The sequence below is a fragment of the Nomascus leucogenys genome, chromosome 3 (assembly GCF_006542625.1).
Source record: "Nomascus leucogenys isolate Asia chromosome 3, Asia_NLE_v1, whole genome shotgun sequence".
Lineage (NCBI taxonomy): Eukaryota > Metazoa > Chordata > Mammalia > Primates > Hylobatidae > Nomascus > Nomascus leucogenys.
In genome coordinates, this window is record NC_044383.1 from 88,340,052 (window position 1) to 88,364,505 (window position 24,454).

The 24,454-nt window shown below is 32.3% G+C and overlaps 1 protein-coding gene across 12 annotated transcripts in view; it reads left to right on the forward strand.

Annotated features, from left to right (window-relative positions):
• Positions 1 to 24,454, forward strand: part of GRIK2 (glutamate ionotropic receptor kainate type subunit 2) — a 672,448-nt gene that overhangs the window by 486,212 nt on the left and 161,782 nt on the right. For 11 of the 12 annotated variants that reach the window (XM_030809503.1, XM_003258377.4, XM_030809504.1 and 8 more), the window contains one exon: positions 13,291 to 13,514. In XM_030809503.1, coding sequence (XP_030665363.1) covers positions 13,291 to 13,514 — 224 coding nt within the window. The remainder of the gene's footprint in view (positions 1 to 13,290; positions 13,515 to 24,454) is intronic. The other variant, XM_030809511.1, reaches the window with a different exon arrangement.

The window sequence follows — 24,454 nt, forward strand, 5'->3', positions numbered from 1 at the left end:
TACCTTGGGACCTAAATATACAACCTTAAAGATTAATCTAAAAAAGAATCTAGATCCTTTTTTATAGATAATAACTGTGATAGATTCCTTTCTGATATTTCACAAGTTTTCTTAAGAACCGAGATCTAATTAGAAATGAAAACAAGTCTAAATGATTAAAATTTGGTTTCCTTAGAAAACAAAAACAAACAGACACACACACACACACACACACAAAGCCTCATCCCTGCAACACCATTCAGGGCCCACTTATTCTGAAAGTGCCAGAGGCCTGTCACCATTGTTGAAAGCTTGGCAAAGTTCAAAGAGAGCTTATCAATGCACAGTGAGATTTAATGTGCACTACTCATTATCCTGGTGAGACCTTTTGTTAAAATAGTCAATTTCTATGCTGTTTGTAAGGTTGTGCAGTTGCAATTCGTGGATGACTGCCAGAAATAGCCTTAGTAAAAAACACCCAGCATCCTTCTGTTCTCAAATCAGTCAATCATTGTGTAAAGAACTTTTTGATTTATGATGAATCTTGTGGCCAGTATTTTTAGGTTATTTCACTACATTAAGTCAACAATATGTTACTTCTAGGTATGTTATTATAAATGAACTCATTCGCATACATCTCTATACATAAACTTTTTATGTTATTGTTTGTCATAACAGGTGAAGTTGAATTTGTTAATTAAAAGAGTATGTAATATGCATACAAATAATAATACTAGCATTCTGATATGCTTTTGTATTCCCTCTATACAAATCATGGGCCACTTAAGAAACAAACGATCTTCACACTTTTCCTAAAGTAATTGGTGCAATGTTACAACTAAACACAGACGAACACACACACACATATATATGTTTATGTTTATGTTTTTATACTTCACATATGTATATGTAGAGTATATATGTATATGTGTATATATGCATATAGATGTTTATGAATACATACAGTTGGCCAATTGGCCCTCTTTATCCTTGGGTTCCAGATTCAACCAACTGAGGATTGAAAACACTGGGGCTAGGGAAGGATAGTTGTGTCTGTACTGAACATGCAGACTATTTTTTGCTTTTCATTCCCTAAGCAATGCAGTATAACAACTATTTACATAGCATCTACATTGACTTAATTATTATGAGCAATCTAGAGATGATTTAAAGTATACAGGAGGATGTGCATAGGTTGTATGCAAATACTATATACTTCATATAAAGGATTTGAGCACCGATGAATTTTGGTATTCGACAGAGGCCCTGAAACCAATTTCCCCTGTATATCAACAGATAACTATACAAACATGGCATTTATGTGTGTACGTGTACGTTAAAAATAGTTTTAAAAGAATAAAAACATCTGGGTACAAAATAAGTATTTGAATAGACTAAGATTCAGTATTTTGTCAAGGACAACAACTCATGTTTAAATGTCAATATTAACTTTGATAACTTAGCAAGGAAATGATACATCTTTATTTGCTTTTTTTGTTGAGCTCTATTTTGCAATTCATTGTTCCTTAATACATTTGCATTCTATGTGGAGAGATAAACAGTCCATCAAATGTATTTTGTTTTTTAAAAGGCTTTGTAACTGTAACCTGTAGAATGACTTGGGAATCAGTCAAGTTTTCAAATCTCCCTCCACTCTTTATTTGAAGTGTGATCTTGGGCAACTTGCTTATGTTCTCTGAGCCTCACTTCTCTCACTTAACAAAGGGCATTGATGAAAGCACATTCTTCATAGTAATGATTAAATGACCTAAAATGTATGAAGTGCTTAGAATCGTGCCAGGTATATTATATTATATTATATTATATTATGTACTAAATAAATGTTAGCTGTCATTCGTATTTTTTTCTTGATGGAAATAATAGCAAAATTTCTGATATAAATGAAAACATAAACTCAGGCATCTCACTTCCTCAACCATTTACCCAATTTCCCATGGAAATTATCAATAGAGTAAACAAGTAAAAGTTTGCATTCTCAATGGAATCTAGGGATGGAGCCTTCAAAATGTCAAGTTATTTTTTTTCTATTTAGTCTAGTACATATAAAATTAGAGTGAAGGAAGAATAGAAGATTGGTAACCAATCCCCTTCATAAAATATCAGTGTGTCTGAGAATTACATGGGAGGCCAAGAGAAATTGCTATTTGTATTCCCAGTAGTGTTTTGTTTTAAACATTAAAATGATTCTGTGTTAATCTAAACACAATATACCTCACAAATTTATTACTATTAGATATTTTAAACAATTTTGAGACTCTCTGGTCTATTTAACTCTCTCTGTATTTTTATTTCCAGAACACATTGAGCTCTGTTGACTTTGCTCTGACTTATCACGCTTTCTCTTACAAGTCATTCGTTATGGTCTCTGAATTCTCAGTGTCCTCCATTATGAGTAATCTCCTTTCATTCCTAATCTTTCTTCATTATTTACTATCTTGTTTCACTTCTCTTCTATTCAAACTGCTCATTCCATAGCTCTGCCAGTGCTGGCTGCTCTGTCTCTCACACTCCACTTATTTTAAGAGTCTGGTTCGGATTCTTTTCCCTACCTGGATTAAGCAGTATGTACTGATTATTTTACTGTTATAAACTCAAAAATCTTAGTAGTTTATACCTACAGAGATTGTTTCTTATTAACACTGCTTATAAAGCATAGGTCAGCTGAAGGCTCTGTTCCATATTTTCTCACTCAAGGACTCAGGCTGATGGAGCCACTACCACGTGGTGTGCTTTTACTTCTGGGAAGCGAAATGAGAGAACATGGTGAACTGCATACCGTCTCTCAAAAGTTTCTTCACAGAAGTGAAAGTACACAACTTCTGCTTACATTCCTTGATCAAGGTAAACCATATTACTGTGCTCAACTTAAAGGTAAGAAAGGAGGACAATATTCCATGTACACAAAGAAAGACAAAGTGGAATGTAGTTAAATAGCCCTAATGCTTAACCTATTTCCCATTGCTGTTTTAATTCATGATTTCTCTAGAACCCAGAAAAAATACATGCTTCTTTGAGGCTCATTTCTCTGGATATACCATTCCTTTCATTCTTATGTTATCACCTACTCACTTTCTGACCACAATTACATATGCATCACTTATTTTGGCAATGGACTCATAGCCTTTCACTTTAAGAGAGCCAATTTCATAATTTTATTTGAACTCAGTGTCCTTACGGAAGACTCATCCATTACCCTGGACTCTATGCTTCTTGGGTTCTTGAACCTCTCAGCCACCTAGTCCTAAAGTCACATCATAGTCATGATCATAACCTAAAGGACAGCAACAATTATATCAATAATCTGAAAATTCAAATCATTTCTGCTTGCTTATTAATTTGGTTGATCTCACTACATTTTTTTTTTTTACCCCATCAAACCCATGAGTTGGGCAACTGGAAGAAGCTGTATTAGCATAAAAATAAGAAGCCCCAGAACTCCAGAAACTGTGTGTCTTTATGGCCTGATACTCCTGTTTCGGGGTAGGAAAACTTGGACCACAGAAGTTCACTTTCAAACGGAAAGTGAGGTCTCACTATTTCAAGCAGTGAAACTCAAAAACTCAGCCAGACAGGCATCAGTGACATTTTGACTTTACATGAAATTGGAGGAAATTTTGTCCACCAACCCATAGCCTAAAAATAAAACTGCTGACTCAATAGGGCCCTAGATTCATATGGCTTATTTTAAATACCTGGGTTTGATTAACCGACAAGTTGAAACATCATGTTGAAACATCATGTTGTCCCATGTTGTCAGAGCCAACTACACAAAACTAAAACTGACTGTGATCATTCTGGTTGGTGGGCAGAACTCAAGGCTATTCTTATAAGTCTAGCTATGATCCTTGAGTTGTTTCCAGTGACCTGAATATTTGGTTTGCTCATCAGACTGGCAGATTAAATATACCCTTCTTTGGGGTAACCAAATATAGAGAAACATTGTGGCTGCTAATTGGACAGTTCGGGTCACTAATGAGTTCAGAATCTGTGTTTATTAACTGCTATATTGCTCTTTCTCACTCATAACTTATCTCAAATATTCCATAAATCTTCTCCTAACCACTCCACTGATCTCTTGCTTATATAATTTATTGTGTTCTTATAGTTTCTCCGGGTATTTCTTGCTTCAAAGAATTGTGTATAAGCTCTGGGAGGGATCATGTTTAAATATCTTGATATTCCTACTCTGCCAAGTCTATCAGTGGATACTGATTGATAGATTCTGTCATATTATTTCACAGTCGAGGAAATAGAAATTTACTGTATTTTACTATGAGATATATTTATATGAACTCTTTTAACTAGTGAAGGGATGATAATTACCTTCTGAAATTAGGGATATTTAACATTTTTATAATTTTGTCTTTGTTCCAAGTCTTATTTTTATATCTAAACAGAAGAGTAATTTGATTGATTATTACTTCATTTTATTCCTGGAAAAACTGCATGAACATATGAGAATAATAAGAATTGGTAGCATTCAAACATAGTAGCTAACAATATCCCACAACATATTACTTTATATTTGATATCAGAGATTCCATCTGAATTGTTTCAATTAGAATATATTTATAAAAAGGGAGCTTAGTTTTCCTTGTTCTCAAAATATGCAACATATTGTCTTCATTTCAGCAACTAAAAATAAAGCAAAACAATCACTTAACTATTTACTCATTTCATGTCTTCGTAGTTTATTTTCAGAAAAGATTTGTATTTGTACTGAAGTCACTCTACAAACTTAGGCCAAAGAAAATTTTTATGGATGCATCTCAATCTTCAAAGTCTTAAATTTAATAACCATAAAAAATTTTGTGGACTTACTTTATTGTTTATAATTGTGTTTTATTTGATTAATGAAGTTTTTCAAGTACTTGCTTGATAAATATATAATAATATTACATTTTAAGTAATAGCCTTGTTTTGGTTTTACGTATGTTCAAATATAATAATTATAGAATGTAACACCATATTTTATATATAGGTAATTATCTTTGGCAGAATAACTTTTTTCACTTAAATTATGATTTCAAAAGATGCTAATTACTTCAGAATCAAGAAACCAGTAATATCTAAATCAGAAACAGAAAATATTAGAAACATTGTTTAGTGCAGCACTATGCTCATGAACAATAAAAATAACAGACATAGTAATATCTATTATAATAATAGAAATAATACATATTTGTAGTATTGATATGCAAGATCTCAGATTATTTTTAAATAAAAGTTTAGTCTTTTAGGAATTATCACCGTGAAGAAAACAGGAAATTTCTGCATACTGATATTTTTCTAGTGAACAAAAGTAATTTGTCTAGTGCATTAAATATAAATTCCAGCTAGCCTGTGCGACATTATCAGAACACATCTCAAAAAAAAAAAAAAAAAAAAAACAGAAAAATTGGCCAGATGTGGTGGTGCATGGCTGTAGTCTGACCTACTCAAGAGGTTGAGGTGGGAGGATCCCTTGAGCCCAGGATTTTAAGGCTGCAATGAGCTATGATTGAGCCACTGCACCCTACCCTGGGTGACAGAGCAAGACCCTGTCCCTAAAAATAAATAAATAAGTAAATAAATTTGTCTTAGTCCATTTTCACGCTGCTGATAAAGACATACCTGAGACTGGGTAATTTATTAAAAAAAAGAAGTTTAATGAATTCAGTTCCATGTGGCTGGGGAGGCCTCATAGTCATGGGGGAAGGCAAAAGGCATGTCTTACATGGTGGCAGACAAGAGAGAATGAGAGCCAAGTGAAAGGGGAAACCCCTTACAAAATCTTCAGATCTCATGAGATTTACTCATTACTATGAGGACAGTATGGGGGAAACCACTCCCATGATTCAATTATCTTCCACTGGGTCCCTCCCACAACACCTGAATATTAAGGGAGTTACAGTTTATGAAGAGATTTGGGTGGGGACATAGCAAAACCATATCAACATTTATTCCATGGAAATATTGTAATAATTCTAGTATAGAGAAATACTAATATTTATGAAGCATACAATTGGGAGTGCACAACAAAATCAGATTTGGGTAGGGAATAAAACAAAACTAAACTAAAACAGTTGATATCCTCCCCCAAAACTCTAGAAACATTTTAGACCCATAGTTATTCTGAAGACATCAGTTAAGATTATTTTTCATTGTCGTTAATGGCAAGTTTGGTAAGTTTACTCAATATTATTTGAAATTATTAGCAGGCTTATTTCACCATTAGCAAGAAGCAGGTGCTGAAGCAGCAGCTAAATCTATTACTGTTTTTTTAAAAAATAATTTCATATTCATGCCCTACAAGTGTGAGAGAAATCTCTGAATTTTATAACTCAATTGCCCACTTTACTTTCTCTTGGGCACTGTGTGGTAACTACTTGGTTTGGTGAAAATGAACTAAATTCACATTTCTAAAATGTAAGTTTGTGTTTTTGTAAACTGCAAATACATATTAGGTTTTGTATAGTATGGAAAATATACAATTTAAACAAGTTTAATTTTTTCATATTTTAAACTTACGTAACTTTAATCTCATCAGTTTTTTCTTGAACAACACCTAGTGAGTGCTGACATAATCATATGCAATAACTTGTTTATGTTAATAACTAAAACAGTTAATCATAGAGATATTTATGAAACATTTTAGCAGTTATTTACTATTATTTATCATAGCAAAAATTAAAAATCATGCACATAAAAAATCTCATTTTTTAAAATTCTTTATCCTTTTATATGATCCCAGTATTAACCATATAATCCAGCATTTCTCATTCATGCTGCCAGAGATGGAGACCTCAACAGAAACAGTGGGCTGAAGTTGTTGGAGAGATGGGAGTGATGAAATACAAGGACGTTTTTATTAAATATCCCTACCTTTACTACTATGTGGTCTTTACAACAAAAATGACCCAACAGCTAATCTAAAAGAAGTATTTGGTGAAAAAAATCAATGAAAATACAAACCTTAAGAGTATTCTCTTTGGCAAAAATAATAATAATAATAATAATGATAATATAATAAAGGGGGTCCTGAGGGTAGAATTACCATGTGCAATAGTGATAATTTTATTCATTCAAAAAATAGTTATGTAGTGACTACTCTGTGCCAGTCACTGTACTAGACACTGGAGTTACAGAATTGGGCAAAATAGTGAAACTCCTTACTCAAAAAGAACTTACATTCTAATACAAAAAGACTGACAACTGACAATGTCTGTTTATGGCACATTTCATGAAGAAAATGAAAGTACTGTATGGAGGTAAAGAAGGATAGAATGAGAGTTCAGGAAAGACCCCTTTGAGTATTTGTCAGGCGAATGTGATAGCCACTATGCTCTGGAAACCCCATTGCGAAAGTGACATCAAAGCAAGCACACGAATGAAATGAGAGAATAAGCCATTTGTGTGTATAAAGGGACAAGCTTTCCAAGGAGAGGGAATAGCAAGTGTAAGGCCTGGAAAAAGGAATGTGTACACTCATTTGAGGATTAGCAAGGCAGACAGAGTTGTTGAAACAACAGTGAGAAAGACCAGAAGAATGATGGAACTAATGTTGATAAAGCCATATCTTGTAGTGCTTTGTAGGCAAACATGTTCTATGTCATTGGAGGATACGGAGCTGAAAGTGGTAATCTGGTATGTATTTTAGAAAGAACCTTCTGGAGTTTGGATAGAAAAGAGATTCTAGTTGGGCAAGAATGAAAATTGGGGACCAGTTGGAGTCCACTGTAAGAGTTCAGGCAATGTGACTAGGTTGGTAGTGGCAGAGATGGTGTGTCATGTGTACAGAGGGTGAACTGTGTTTTCTTTCAAGTATACACAGAGACAAATTATTTGTTCACATTATGCATTGTGGAGAGTTTAGGAATGTGTGGTATTACTTACATGTGACATTACATTGAATATGGATAATTAACTAGCTTAAGTGTCTTAGAATAAATGTTACCAATTTATTCATATGAACTTACTACTTTAATTATTTTACCCATTTTATTAAGCATTTAACAACATCATGTAAAAGAAAACAACGCTTAGAACTGATTTTCCAGTGTTAAATTGCAGGAACCTTTAGAAGTATGCATAAGATGTTTCACTGAGGAGATAATGTATTATAAAAATAAGATCATTATGTTCTTTGATTTCTGAAACTTCATAAAGAAGAAAGCTTCACAACATATTCAAATTTGGAGTCATTGTGCCATTCATGAAGATATGCTTTGTTATCTAATTTTTGGTTTAAGTTTCCAGAAATTAGACCAATAATTTTTACCATTGCTTTATAAGATATAATCAGTAGATTGCTGTTAGTTATGTAACTGTAAAAAGAATTAATCTGTTCTCTCTAGATGGTTAGTTCAATTGGAATTATATTATTGTACAAATAAATTTTATTCTATAGTAAGACTAGAAAAAAGTTTCAATTAAAAATTCTCTGAGTGGTTTTCTTTGAAAATTTTAGTAAGTTAAATTGAAATTGTATTCGGCAGACATTTACTAAGCAGTTCCTTGGTGTCAAATTTTATCCAATGCCTTAGGGATGTTAGGTTCATTATGATCATAAAGATGAATAAGACAATTTGGAAGAGTTTCACATAGAATGGTAGAATATTAAATTAATGCTTATTAAGTTAATAAGATAGCTGCTGTGTAGGTGTCTTTGTTAGATTTCCAGGGAGGGAAACTTTACCATTCCCTCAGTTTAGAGTTACATGCTTTGATAGAAGGATATGCCTGCCGGCTTTCAAGTGTTTTTACTCTCACAGGAACTGAGACAATACAGTTACAATCATATGTGCATTCAAATTTCTCATATCATATTGGTTGACTTATATGTGAAATAACCAGAAATAACACAACATAAATTATTTGCTACATGTTAAATTACATGATTCTGTTTATAAATTATATACAAATTCACTGAAGAGAAATTAATGTGGATAGAGTATTCAGGAGGAAAAGAACCAGAGATGTGTCTTATAGAATTCGAATACTAGAGAAAAAGAATATCATTTTGGGCAGGGAAATAACAAAGCCAGTAACACAACAGAAATGGATATGATATATTTGAATGGTTGTACAGAAAAACAGTGGGAAATGAGCATCGTTAAGTCATCTTTGGAGCCGTACTTTCCTTAAGATCTCAGGTTTCGGGTTAGCTATTCTGTTTTTGTTTTTCATTTGTAAAAAGGAAATCACGCTACAAATTTTGTAGGGCTGTAGTGAGTATCAATAGAGATGAAAATCTTCCAAATAATATAGCACATTTTTGCCTCATAATAGACACATTAATGCTAGCTATTACTATGATACTCATTTTTCTTTCCCCTTCCACCTTCCCAATCCAGGGCTGCAAACACAAGCAAAATTGTTTTAATACAATATATCTACTAACTGAGGATATGGTAAAAACAACATATTGTTATTTAAAAATATATAATTTATTTTTTAGTGAAATTTTAGGTTTACAGACGAATTGTGCAGAGAGTAGACTTTCCTGGACCCTCTCCCTTTCCATTTCCATACACATTTTCCCCTATTATTAACAACTTCCATTAGTGTAATACATTTGTTACAGTTGATGATTTATTATTGATACATTTATGATTAAAGTCCATAGTTTACATTAGAGTTCTCTCTTTGTGTTGTACAATTTTAATGAGTCTTGATAAATGCATAATATGTATCCACCATTATAGCATCCTACACAATGGTTTCACCACCCTAAAATCCTTCTGTGCTCCACATATTCAGCACTATCTCAATTCTTTTGAATCCTTGGCAACCACTGATCTTTTACTGTCTCTGTAATTTTGCCTTTTCCTGGATGTCATATAATTGGAATCATAAAGTACATGGCCTTTTCAGAGGCTCTGAACTTAACCCTCTAAATTCTCTGGTGTCTTTCACTTAGCAATATGCATACAAGTTTCCCCCATGCTTTTTCATGGCTTGAAAGCTCATTTGTTTTTATAAATGAATAATACTATTCCATTGTATGGATGTAATACAGTCTGTTTATACATTAAATTTGTAATGAAATGTCTGAATGTGTCTATTTGTATCCTTTGTTTTAAGTGGCTAATATCTTTTATAATTAAAAGTATTATAGTATTAAATAATTTCTATTTTTCTCTTTCATATTTGGAATATAATTTTTATTTTAAGCAATGCTAAAGAAATTTTAAAATTTAATATATGACTATTCAATCCTATTAATATATTCCTATATTACAACTTTTTTGGAATAATGTAGCTGTGTTCTTTTAATATGTGTTATTTGAATTTTTTTCTAACATTTTTTGCTGTATATGAATTAGAAATATTTTACCATTTTTCAAGAATGCAATATATTATTACCTATAATAATCATTTTATACAATAGATCTCTTGAACATATTTCTCCTATCCAACTGAAGTTTTATTTCCTCTTGACAACCTTTCCCGCTATCCCTATAATCAGCCCATCCCCTAGTAACCACCATTCTCTCTACTTTTTTTTTTTTTGAGACAGAGTCTCCCTCTGTCGCCAGGCTGGAATGCAATGGTGCGATCTCGGCTCACTGCAATCTCCGCCTCCTGGGTTCATGTGATTCCCCTGCTTCAGCCTCCCGAGTAGCTGGGACTACAGGCGTGTGCCACCACACCCGGCTATTTTTTATTTTTTTTTTGTATTTTAGTAGAGATGGAGTTTCACCATGTTGGCCAGGATGGTCTCGATCTCCTGACCTCATGATCCGCTCACCTCAGCCTCCCAGAGTGTTGGGATTACAGGTGTGAGCCAGCGTGCCTGGCCTTTTCTCTCTACTTCTATGAAATTAACTTTTTAATATTCTATATAAGAAGAGAGTGGATGTAGTATTTTCACCATAAAAATGATAACTATGTGAGGTAATCCATATGTTAATTAGCTAGACTAGTCATTTCACAATGTATATGTACTTCAAAACATCATGTTGTGTACGATAAATATATAAAATTTTATCTGTCAATTAAAAAACAAAAAGTTACCACTTTATACCATATTCGCTTATATGGTTTATATGTGATAAAATTTTGCTTTTCATATGCCTAAGAGAAAGGAGATTACAGAATGAAGTAACACATACATAAATTGTGCTGTGTAGTCAACCCTCCAAACACAGACAAACTACTACTTTATGCTGTTCACTTTTTACCTGAAGTTTATATTTATTAAAATACTACTGCATTAGTCCATTCTCACACTGCTATAAAGAACTACCTAAGACTGGGTAACTTATGAAGAAAAGAGGTTCAATTGACTTACAGTTCTGTAGGCTGTATAGGAAGCATGGCTATGGAAGCCTCAGGAAACTTACAATCCTGGCGGAAGGGAGAGGGGAAGCAAGTACCCTCCTCACGTGGCAGAGCACTGGAGAGGGGGAAGGGGGAAGGGAGAAGTGCTACACACTTTTAAACAACCAGGTCTCCTGAGAACTCTATCAGGAGACAGCAGTAGAGGGCTGGTGCTAAAGCATCAGAAACCACCTCCATGATGCAATCACCTCCCACCAAGCCCCGCCTTCAACACATGCAGATTAAAATTCAGTGTGAGATTTGGGTGAGGACATACAGCCAAACCATATCAACTACTTTCTGTTAACAAAGTTGTTCACTTTTTCAAACAATTTTTAGTTTCTCCCTTACGTCTTAGAGGAAGTGCTGCCTCCTTCCTGCAGAAAATATTCCCTCTGCCTGCACTCTACACCTGAACCTCCAGATTCTGAAAGACTGTAATCTATCAATTACTAGAGTTGTTTCTATGTATTTCCCTTTCCATCTGTACAAATTATTGAATGAATGAATGAATGACTCTTCTATGATTCCATTGTTGGTTTTTGAGATGCATGTCATGGTTACACTCTAGGTATAGACTCCCACAGCTTGACTTTACACCCTGGTTCCAGTGATTAATTAACTCTATGAAAATGAGCAAGTTTTCTAACTTCTCAAGGCTTCATTTTCCTTATCTGAAACAGGAAATAATAGTAGGATTCTGTAAGTTTTATGGGGAATGTGACAATTCCTGTGAAGTTCTTAACATAGTGCTGTTGTACAGCAGCTACCTAAAGAATATTACCAATTATTCTTTTAAATTGATATTTTCTTTGATTTATGAATATGAAATATGATGATGCGCTCCCCCAGAATTTTTAAAACCTTTTTCCTCCTGGTTTTTAGAGAAATGTCTTTCTTTCTCCGTAGCTCCTCTCAAAGATACTCTTTCCAAGCATTTCAATGTTCTTTCCCTGCACACCACCAACACACAAATGCACAAAAACACACACAGAGAATAATATTGTCAACAAACTTAGAAAAGTTTCTTCGTTAAGTCCTTTGACATTGCCTGAGACAAGAAAACATGGAGGGATAATTTCATTTTTTTATGTCTTTCTCTAACTCTTGACGGTGAACATTTTGTTCTTTACTCTTTGAAAGTTTTTACGTTTATTAATAATAAAATGAATGTAGCAATATAGCTTCTCATCATAGATGCTTTCGTTATTTTAAAATATTATAATTATTTCTTACAATATATTAGAGCTTAAGTTCATCTTTGAAAGATAATTATAACCTGGTGAGTGAAAAGCGTTACTAATTCAACATATTTAAGCTACCGCGGAAAATTAGCAACTTTGTGAAAATGGAAAAACTCATTTCCTAATGAGATTTAGGCAAGGCTGTGAGGATTTTCATTAAATAATATAAAACAAATGAGAGGGATAGAAACAAAATTCAGAGGTAGTAAACAGAATCACACTGAGAGATGTTTCAAACAATATTTTAACTATTTAAAGACTAAAGTCTTTTAACTGTATTCTATATTTTAAAATAAGAAATGTCTCTTAATTCTCAGCTATATAATTTGATGTAGTTATTATTACTATTATAATTTGACCAATGTGTTAAGAAAATAATTAATATTAAATAGATTTTTAAAGTTTAAAATAAAAGCAATGATGAGAAGGCTAGTAGCATAATTCATGTACTGAGTGTACAATAATTTCTTCAGTTTTTTTATTCTATGAAGTTTTTTTTCTATATCTACTTCCAATAAATGCTGATTTGCTAATCTAGAAGAACATAGAAATGATTAGTGCAATAAATCAGATTCTTTACTTCAGAGTAAGGAATGCTTTGAATTTTAACATAATCGTTACTGAGACAATTGAGTGTAAAGCCTTTGTTTTATTTAATTTGATTACTGATTTTTTCCTGTGACTGAAAATCAATTTTTTCTTTCTTTCTTTTCTTTTTTTTTTTGTTTGTTTCTGTCTACAGAAAGCTGACCTTGCAGTTGCTCCACTGGCTATTACCTATGTTCGAGAGAAGGTCATCGACTTTTCCAAGCCCTTTATGACACTTGGAATAAGTATTTTGTACCGCAAGCCCAATGGTACAAACCCAGGCGTCTTCTCCTTCCTGAATCCTCTCTCCCCTGATATCTGGATGTATATTCTGCTGGCTTACTTGGGTGTCAGTTGTGTGCTCTTTGTCATAGCCAGGTAACATGCTCACTTTTGTGATTTTTTTGGCAATTGTTACCTCCTTTATCTAACTAATAATTGTCAAAAGTCACAATCAATTTTACTTTTTCTGTTCTTTATTTTCCACGGGGTGCTGAGAAATAATGAAATTTTAAGAATCACATTCATGTATTAAAATGTACTATCCTGTCTTTGTGGGCAGAGAGCGTGCTGGTTATGTCAGTAAGCTATAAGTGTTGTAGGGATTACTGTTTTCTTAACCAGAATATAAAAGCTTTTTAAATCAATAAGATAAATGAATCATTGCCTCACTTCGAAGATTTCTGATGAACCAAAACTAAAACAACATGTTTTACTAACTTGAGTTAATAATTCAGTTACAAGAAAAACCAAAGTACTAAAATTTAAAAGGAGGCCTTTTTTAAGGAACCAAGACATTTATAATAAACATTCTAACTATAAAAGGACTACCTTAGTATTCTACATAATATTTGTGTTTTTTTCTTGTTTTTTTTCACAGAATAAATGTCACTACAAAAAGTACCTTATTGTAATTGACATGTAGGGTATGTTTCAAGTCATAGGATCAGAAGATAAAATGCCAAGCTGGCATGGTGGCTCATGCCTATAATCCAAACACTTTGGGAGCCCAAGATAGAAGAATTGCCTTGAGGTCAGGGGTTTGAGACCGGCCTGGTCAACATAGGGAGACTCTATCTCTATAAAAAATAAAAATTAAGAAAAACAAATGCCTAAATGAAAAATATATAAATTTTATATTTTAATAGTGGCCTTTAAAATATGTGATACAGATCAATCTATGTTGATGGTATTACTTTATTTTACTCTCGGAGGTGGAAATTTGTAATCATGGTTATTTACGCCTACCTCATTATCAAACTTTCAACTGATAGATTATTTCAATATGATTTAATTTACTTTTGCCTTAATTAAGATGATTAGTATTGTGCCTCAGGACTCAGGACTCTATTGACATGGAGTTAAGCCACATATTCATTATATTCTTAGAATTTTTATATATTTTTAAATATCAAAAAGATAACTGAATTAAAAATCAATTAGAATTCTACATATAATTTTTCATGGTGATAAAAATACCTATAAAGTGTACATATATATATATGTTTTGTGCTGTATAACCAAAATTATATATGCAGTGACTTTTCAATTACGTTACATGGATTCTTTTGATAAATTTATCAGTAAGGATATTTGTAAAGAATTGAACTCATTTTTCAATAAGGAATTAAACATTTTTTTTCTAATGAAGTAATGTATTTTCTTCTAGCCATAAAAATCTTTAGTTCATTCAGTTAAAAAATGACTAAAATCAATTAGAAGTAGCGTAATACTGGCCGGGTGCAATTGCTCATGCCTGTAATCCCAGCACTTTGGGAGGCCGAGGCGGGCAGATCACAAAGTCAGGAGACTGAGACCATCCTGGCCAAAATGGTGAAACCCCGTCTTTACTAAAAATACAAAAATTAACTGGGCGTGGTGGTGTGCACCTGTAGTCCCTGCTACTTGGGAGGCTGAGGCAGGAGAATCGCTTGAACCTGGGAGGTGGAGATTGCAATAAGTCAAGATCATGCCACTGCACTCCAGCCTGGCAGACGTAGCAGGACTCCATCTCAAAAAAAAACGGTAGCATAATATTTTTATATATTTGTACACAGATAATTTTTTACATATTTATATGTAATTATTTTACAAATGCATTATTTTTGCCTAATTAAATATTAAGAACTGTGTTCTTCAGATAATTATTATTTGCATTTGCCTAAAACTATGTATTGGAAGCATATTGCCATATAGCATTTGAAGCTGTACAGTAGAGCCTATTAAAATTTTATGTGACTTTTGGGGTTCTCCCCATAGTAATGAGAATTTGGAGTATGAAGTTCCTAAAATTTTTGCTCCAGCTTTTTCTACCTTCTGTGAAAATAAAACAGCCTTCACATTTTTGATCATCTTTGGACCAATTACATCTTTTTTATAGTGACAGACAGAGCCACTCTAGTTTATGTGTTCAGAGAAATAAGTGCAAGAGTTTCAGATTAAGCAATTCAGTGGCTAGAAAACTCTTCAGCTAGCCCACAGGCCAAACAGAAAAATAAATACTCCAAAATATAGAAAAAGGTTTCCTTAATGTTTGCATGTACGCTTGTTTTTCTTAAATTAACAAATTTCCCAGGAGGATAGAAATAAAGCCTAGAGGAAAGTGTCATGAGACAACTTCGAGGCAACTGTGTGGGCATTAGTCAAGCTGAATTAGGTCTAACAGTACTTTTCTGGAGATCTTAAACACAGAGTTTTAGGTTACTTCACATTTGTATTAGGAAATTTAGTTATTCCTAATTTTCCAAGCCCACAGCTTTTGAAGTTAGATTCAAAGCAAATACTGAAACATCTGGTTTCCCTTCTAGCTTAAAAAAGTACATTTGCAAATAGAGGCATATGGATGGATATGCACTTATCTAACTTTTCAAAATATTTCTGTAACTCGCTTGATAAACCATCGTAGACAGCATCTGTATAATTATGGTAATCTGTACTGATTTTACATGAAAGAAATTCAAGTATGTCATCCTATTTGAGAACATAAAGTCAGCTAATGTACCATTTTTTTTAACTGCTACTACTGCTTTTATATTTTGAAATGTTGCTGTTATATTTTGTCATAGTTATTAAGTGAACAGATAGGAAAATGATACTATTTCACTTTCTTATTCCACAATTTCAAAACAAATTGCCTCATAAAAAAATAAGTTTAAAATAGTCATTTATAGGTGAATTAATAGATATCCCATTAAGTAATAATGGTAGACAAACTGTGTTAAGTAATATATAATATTCGAGATTCTTGGTAAAGCAATAACACAAGGATAAATATTTTCTGGATTTTCTCAGAATATTTCGTTCAATTTTCAATCTTAAAATAATCTTGTTTAAAATATTTCTAAATTTGAAAAAATAAAACTGAAAAATCAGATTAAAAGCAAAGTCTGAATATGGTCAATTTAAATTTTAAATTCTGAACATCCAAAATCAAATGAATTTGTTTACTTAAAATATACTTCGACGTGGTATTGAACTTTTACTATAAAAGAAATTTATGACGTGCAAAGGCAAATAAAATGTTCAAGTTTAAATTGTATAATTTAATTGCCTTTGTAACTTAAATGGAATCACTATCTGTTAGAATTTAAAATACATTTATTTTAATGCTTCCTTTAGCATTTTTATTTTACCTATCAAAAAAATTATGTCATGTCATGTAGAGGTCACTGATACATTCATTGACATCATTGTTGATGTCATAATTAATATGGTATTTTATCTTTAAGTATATTCTTTGTCTCCATAACAATTATAGATAAAGATCATGTTTCAAAAAATTCTTAAGTATGTATTTTATTTTCATTGAAAGTCACAGAAACAAAGGCATAAAATAACTACCACTTTAATAACAGATTTCGTATTTATTAGTTATTGAAATTTACATAATATTAACTGTTAGGGAATTACGTAATACTTAGGAATAAAAACACTTTATCTCAAAACTAAATTATAATGAGTGATTTAAATATTGTCAAAATTTCTCAACATTATTAATTTTACTTTTGTTATGGTCATTATCTGATGTCGTTCCTGTTATTATTATTACAATTAACCCGCTCTATCTTCTTAGCTACCAAACCACACCTTTGACTGGTTGCGTTTCCTCTTTTGTTTATTCTATCAATTGCTCACTCAATTAATCAAATAGTTGTTGAGCCTCTAGTAAGCACTATTTAGATTCCATAAAATATTAAAAATTTATTTCTCATTTATTCATTTATTTATTCAACAATATCTATTGGCTACCCATAAGTACTAAGAGTTGCGCCAAATGCTTGAATCCCAGAATGAACCCAGCTGAATATGTTATTTTCACCAATGACTCACAATCAGTGCATATATCTGGCAATAAATATCTATTACCCTTGAATAAATTTATAATAATTCTTAAATCATCTTACATTCTGTATGAATGCCAGGTATTTTAAATATGTTTTTCTAAAAAATATCTTGTAATATATATTTTGCTGGAGAGAAACATACAACTAGAAAGGAAATATGAGGAAGATTGTTACGTTGTCATTAGACTACTAGATTAGAAGCTTATTGAATATCTGCTCTATCATATTAATAATATTAATTTTATTACAAATTAAGATCTAATAATAATTGTTAGAATTTACGTTTTTAAAATTGAATTTAAAAGTAGATTATTTTGTCAATGCCTTTTAAAAATTTCCCCTCACTCTTATGTTAAGAAAAAATATCTAAGAATACTTAATAAATGTTTTAAATGTATTTAACCAATATTAAGAAGGAGATGTGTGGTGTTAGTTTTTGTCTCCATATAGTTTTATATTTTATGATCTTGTTTAAGCAGTTGTATTATTATTTATAGCATAATGACATAATCAGCATGCTTATCTGAATTAGCTCTGAATGTTAATTAAGAGTAAGGATTAGCCTGGGATACTGCTTTCTAGACATAGAAAAAAAAAATGACCTTATCCCAAGATGCTGACGGTAGCTCTTTGCTGACAGAGGATTAGGAAGAAATCTTGTCCGGGATGGGTTCATACTTACTCAGATTTTCCCCTAAATGTTTTCCCCTCCTTTTTCTTTCTCTTTTCTTTCACCTAGGCATATGATTATAGAGATGGCAGTTAGTCATATAAAAAGTCTGGTTAGGGCAACCACCCCTTACACTAATAATAAAATATATTTTTCACCTTGCTTCAAATATTTATTTTATTAAACGAAAGCTACTATTGATATAATAGAAAATGTTTATAAAATGAGTCAATTAAAATTCCCATATATGTTAGATTTTTTTTTTCCTTCTTAACCATATGTATCTCCAAGAAAATTGAGTTGTTCTGAAATTCAGTGTTGGTCTAGGGTTCTTAACAGTTTGATGTACAGAGATGAATAACTGAAGACCATACCTAAAAGAAAGGAATAATGGTACATACATACCCCTCCAACAGGATTGATGTAACCTTAATAATTATTCACTAAGTCTTTGATAGTGCATATTTTATTTTGAAATTGGCATTTAAAAATACAAATAAACTTTGGAGAATAAATTACTATACCAAATTTTGCAATATGAGTACTATTACATAAAAATGCATTAGGCTATTTAAATGAACACATGATTAGGGTCAAATAGAGGAGAAAGAGTAAAGGAAGGCAAACAGTATTAACTAACCTGGACTTCTTAGCTAGAAGAGTAAATCAAAGAATATTCAATGTGTTACATGCATAACATTTTTCTAAGTTAAAAGAATATAGGCATTTTTTGTGCATTTCTGCATATGATTGCCTTTAATTATTTTTAGAGTATTAGAATATTATCTATTATATTAGTGGGTTAGGCAGCAGGGGATGGACTCCCCAGAATCTGCTCAATGGTTTATTATTTACAGTGACCACCAAGACTGTCTTAACATTATATTTTGGCTCTAACATGATCTGTGGTCACAAGATGAAAGGCTATTGCCTTACTGAAAGTCCTTATACTTTAAAAAATATTCTGTATTTCTCTTGGATCTCAGAGGTAAAGATGTTCTAAACATAGTGTTTTTGATGGTTTAACTGACTTTAGAAAACCATATCCAAAGTGCTTACATTAACAGCTTTGATCTCAGCTATGGACTAGTGTGCAATAGCTTTCATATTTTTGTCACAGTGATGGGTGACATTTAATGTATGGTGAAGGACAACAATGAATTATTATGCACTTAAAAATAGATAACTGTATGGCCGGGCGCGGTGGCTCACGCTTGTAATCCCAGCACTTTGGGAGGCCTAGGCGGGCGGATCACGAGGTCAGGAGATCGAGACCACGGTGAAACCCCGTCTCTACTAAAAATACAAAAAAAAATTAGCCGGGCGTGGTGGCGCGGGCGCCTGTAGTCCCAGCTACATGGAGAGGCTGAGGCAGGAGAATGGCGCGAACCCGGGAGGCGGAGCTTGCAGTGAGCCGAGATTGCGCCACTGCACTCCAGCCTGGGCGGCAGAGCGAGACTCCGTCTCAAAAAAAAAAAAAAATAGATAACTGTTTTGCTGGGATGTTCAGTGTTAAACTAATCTGCTGTCAAAACGACTGTTGTTACATTAAAATGAAATACCAATTTTGCTGTTTGTCTTTGCCACAAACTTGCCAGCTTTTTACTAAAAAAAAAAACTTTCAGTTTTAACTTTCCATAACATAACTTTAGATATATTTTATTTTTAATGTCCTATTTTTTACTTAAATACATTGCAGAAAAGCCTATTTGTTATTATTCTTCCCACTTAGCAATTTTCCTAAAATTTACTGAAAATTTAGTTTTAAATAAGTGCTGTTCTGCTAATATGCCTGTCAGATATGAAAGTGATTATTAAAATTGATTAAATATTAACAAATATTTATCTAAATTATGGACCTAAAAGTAAACAGTCATGAAAATTAGATATATTTTCAAACTGTGGATTAAAATATTTCCATAGTAGATGAGGCTACTTCTGCATTAAATAATATTTTTAAAATTATTATTTTATGTTATAATGTACCTCTTTATTTTAGTGATTCCAGTGATGTTTGTGGTTGCAAGTTTATGTGGAGTCACCAACCCAGAAAAAATTCTTAGTTTGTATCTTTAGTAGAACCAAACCAATTGAAACTAAGTTGAAACAATGCCTTCTTTTCAGTTGTGATAAACATGGTATTGAGGTAATTGAGGCAATAGAGCTCTTGACTGAAAGTATCCATGTAGGACAAAGAAGACAATTTAATCTTCAGAGGAGGAACCCAACATATTTTCCACCTCTCAATTTTTAAATTATGCCAGACATTTACAGGCATAAAAGATTTGAGAAAAAATTGTGTAAGACAAAGGCAATTTAAAATTAATGTGCTTTTTCTGTAATTTTCTGTAATCAAATGCTAGTTGGCATTTTTTAAGGATAAACATGCTTATTTATTTTTTAGAAATCTCTACTTCAATCTACAAATTATTTTTTTCACATAAATATAATTTATTGTTAGGCCAAAATGAAGTATAAACGCAAGAGCAGAAATTTGGTCGCCTTTCTTTATTTTTCAAGTTCTATGGGTAAATTACTGGCCTTTGTATCCTTCTTTGCCTCCATCACAAGAATTGAATGGAAAGACTTCTGGAAGCAAAAAGACTTCCTCTTTCTAGTCATTTTAAGTGTTTCCACAGGAAAAATATCTTCAATGAAATTCTGAAAACTATGTTCATCTGTGATGATTTGTTTCCATTTAGAAGTTTCATAATGTCTAGCTCAGTAAATCACAAAATTCATTATAATAAGTTACAGTTTATGGGGTGATATGAAGAAACTCAGAGTGCTAAAACTTGAAGTTCAACGCTTATTAAATTATTATATTTGGTACCAAAAAATGGCACCTCTGTTCTTAATCCTTATGGACCATGTAATTGTATTTTACACACACACACACACACACACACTGACACACACACACATGCACACACATCTGAGAAGAGCAGCACACATATAAAAAATTAATTTTTTTTAAAGATTTGGACAATGGAGTGTAGTGGGTTCTTTGTCAGTTCTTGCTGTGTCTTTTATACATTTCTCACTAGCTAATTCAAGCTGAGAAGCTAATAGGACAAGAATAATACTGGTTTATCTTCCACTTTATTCTTTTTTTTTTCCTTTCTTCTCTTTTTTTTTTGGACCAGAATAAATAATTTTTTGAGGTGTCTTTTAAGAACCAACAGGATAAGGAAAAACTAGCATTTTTTACCAAGTGATACACTTTTTCTTTTATGTTTTGTTGTTTCTAGATAGCAACATTTTTCGTAGCTGCAGAATACTGTGAATTGCTTGTAAGAATACACCTTGCCGGACTGGTCTGTCTGTGGTAATTCTCAAAACAAAATTTCACTTCTGTTTTCCGTAGCCACTGGAAAAATGGTGCCCTTGGTCTTTTTGGAAGCTTTCTCAGTCAACCTGGGAAAGGTCTTCTCAATCTGAAACAACTATTCCAGCAAAATCAGTGGCTTTAACAAATTTCAGTTTTTTAAATGAAATATTTTAATCCACAATGTCTAGTAAAGATAGGCGACAGCTTTTATATGAACATATAACTTGAAAAAGTGCAGTCTGTGCAGGAAGTCAGTGACATAAAGATAATGAAGAAATAAAGAATTGTTTACTAGGTATTTTTCTTTTCATTCTGTATGTCTTGATGATTAAGAGTACTGTGCTCATAAAAAGGCAATTGTCTTGAGAAATGTAGACAAATAGGTCAGTTTTTTTTCTTTAATGACAAACATGACACTTAAATTAGTTACAATTTTACTTGGATAAAGCTGTCCTTTTGCTGTAAATTATTTGGGCTAAGAGTCCTTTCAAATGGATGGTTGTCTATATAGTCTTGTACTAGAGTGGCGGGTCAGGTGAGGGACAATTGAGAGAAAAAAGAAGAAAACTAATACATATTGCATGTCAACAATAGCCAGGTTATATTTGAGAACTATAAAGAGATTCATTTATTACCTTATTTAAAAATTAGTAACTGTGTGTTTTCATGATTTGATTTAAGGAATAACTACATATATAGCAGCCCCCAGCCCCTCACCCTCACCACAACTGAGATTAGAGATATTTTCTTTTTGTTTAATGCTGTTATTTAATACTTTTTAATTTTGACTTATTATGAGGAGGAATGTGACACTAAAGAAAAAATAAATTTAGAAGAAAATGGAAAACATATTCAGAAAACGCATTTGTATCATTTGATTTGTTTTGCCTATCATGTTAACTTTACCTTCTAGTTTTTCTTTCCAAAATTTTAGAAAAAAGAGCTTGGCAGTTTTTTTTTTAGTTTAAAGAATGCTCTATTAAATGTTTTTACTACATGTTAGTAGTATACGGTTTTACATTAACAGATAATTCCTTGAAAAAAATCCTTAGCTATACTTAAAAAGTATGTCTTTTTCTTTAGACTGCAAATAAGAAAGCTTAAAAACTATATCCAATCAACTGGGCACCTAGACATGAGGCATTAGCAACCAAACATGTAGATTTGCTTTATAAAACTAGTCTCTGGAAATGCTAACACTTTTTCCCTGAAAATTATTAGCTATGTGTATTAAAAGAATAAAACAACATTGTGTGTTTTTCTGAAGACTCAAGTGGTATTAGTATTGTTTTGATTTTTTCATAATTGATGGATATGAGAGAAATATCAATATTAAATAATAATGTACAGACAAAATTTTAGTGATAAATCACACCTTTCTTTATACTAAGTAAAATAATGCACTCTATCCAAATAATTAATGAGTAGGAGATATAGTGTCATCAACCAGTGTAACTTCATTCATTAGAGCACGTCACAACACCTTAACTGCTATAATTTTTTACATTCCATTACATAATTACATCATTCAAGTTAAACTCTTTTCATATCAATCCTGTTGGGTATACATATACAGAAACAGAGAGGTTTTTTTTTGTTGCTGTTTTTGTTTTTTTTTTTTAAGAAAAAATATCGTGGCTGTCCTAAATAGTAATGGAAATTTCAATATCTTTGGATAGAAATATCTTGGTTGATCTATTTCATATATAAATATAATTAGTAAAACAAATGACAATGCAAACTATTCTATTACCTTTTAAAATGTATAGTTTTTCAAGTTAGTTCTTGCATAATAAAGGTGACTATGAAAATATAAAGTTATCTCTCTAAGAAACTTGTTGATTTTATACTCATTTTTGAAATTTTGTTTGGAAGCCCAGAAATTCACCTTTCATCCCTAATGACAGAAAACCATATTAATGAAGTTATTATATGTATTTGCCTTTCAGGCCTATAGTTATTATTTCTATTTTATTTAACGAGCATTGATTGAAACAGACTTTCAGTTTTAATACCTTCTAACCTATATAAACCTCTTTCCCTGTCTGGATATAACATAGTTTCCTGCTATTCTTTATGAGAGATGTTAAATCCTAAATTAATTACTTTTAACATTTCTCTTTCTTATGGGCTTCTGACTACACCTGAGATGATAAAATGCAATGAATGTATTTGCAGTAAATTTTCCTATTAAATGGATAAACAATATTTGAAGCAAAGGTGAAATTGTAGGTTTTGAATGTTACTGGCATGATAAAGTTATAAACAGAATAGGGCTACAACTGTCATCTAAGTTGGTTCAGAATATGCACCTGAATATTATTTTAACATGATAAAATTAGGTAAGTGTTTCCCTGCTTCCCTTACTATTATTGGTAATGGGGGGTGCTGGGAGGTGTATTTCAGTTTAAGTTCAGCAATTCACTAGCCTGAAGATGTGTTTTGGAAACTGGTAATAATCTAGTGGTTTTACAAAACAAGAGACATTAAAAATAGAGAAAATTTTGCTTGTAGATGGGCATGCAAAAATGAGATTCATACTTAGAGAAATGTGTATTTATTTTAAAATGTTGATATTGCTACTTCAATTTTCAATTAGAGCTTCAATATTTAGGAAGATATTACAAATAGTGTTTTAAATCATCCACCTAAGAATTTAAACATATTTATTTTGGGGCCAGGCGCGGTGGCTCATGCCTGTAATCCCAGCACTTTGGAAGGCTGAGGCGGGCAGATCATCTGAGGTCAGGGGTTCAAGACCAGCCTGACCAACATAGAGAAACCCCCGTCTCTACTAAAAATATGAAATTAGCCGGGCATGGTGGTGCATGCCTGTAATCCCAGCTACTAGGGAGGCTGAGGCAGGAGAACCGCTTGAACCTGGGAGGCAGAGGTTGCTGTGAGCCGAGATCGCGCCATTGCACTCCAGCCTGGGCAACAACAACAACAAAATATATATTTATTTTGATATTTT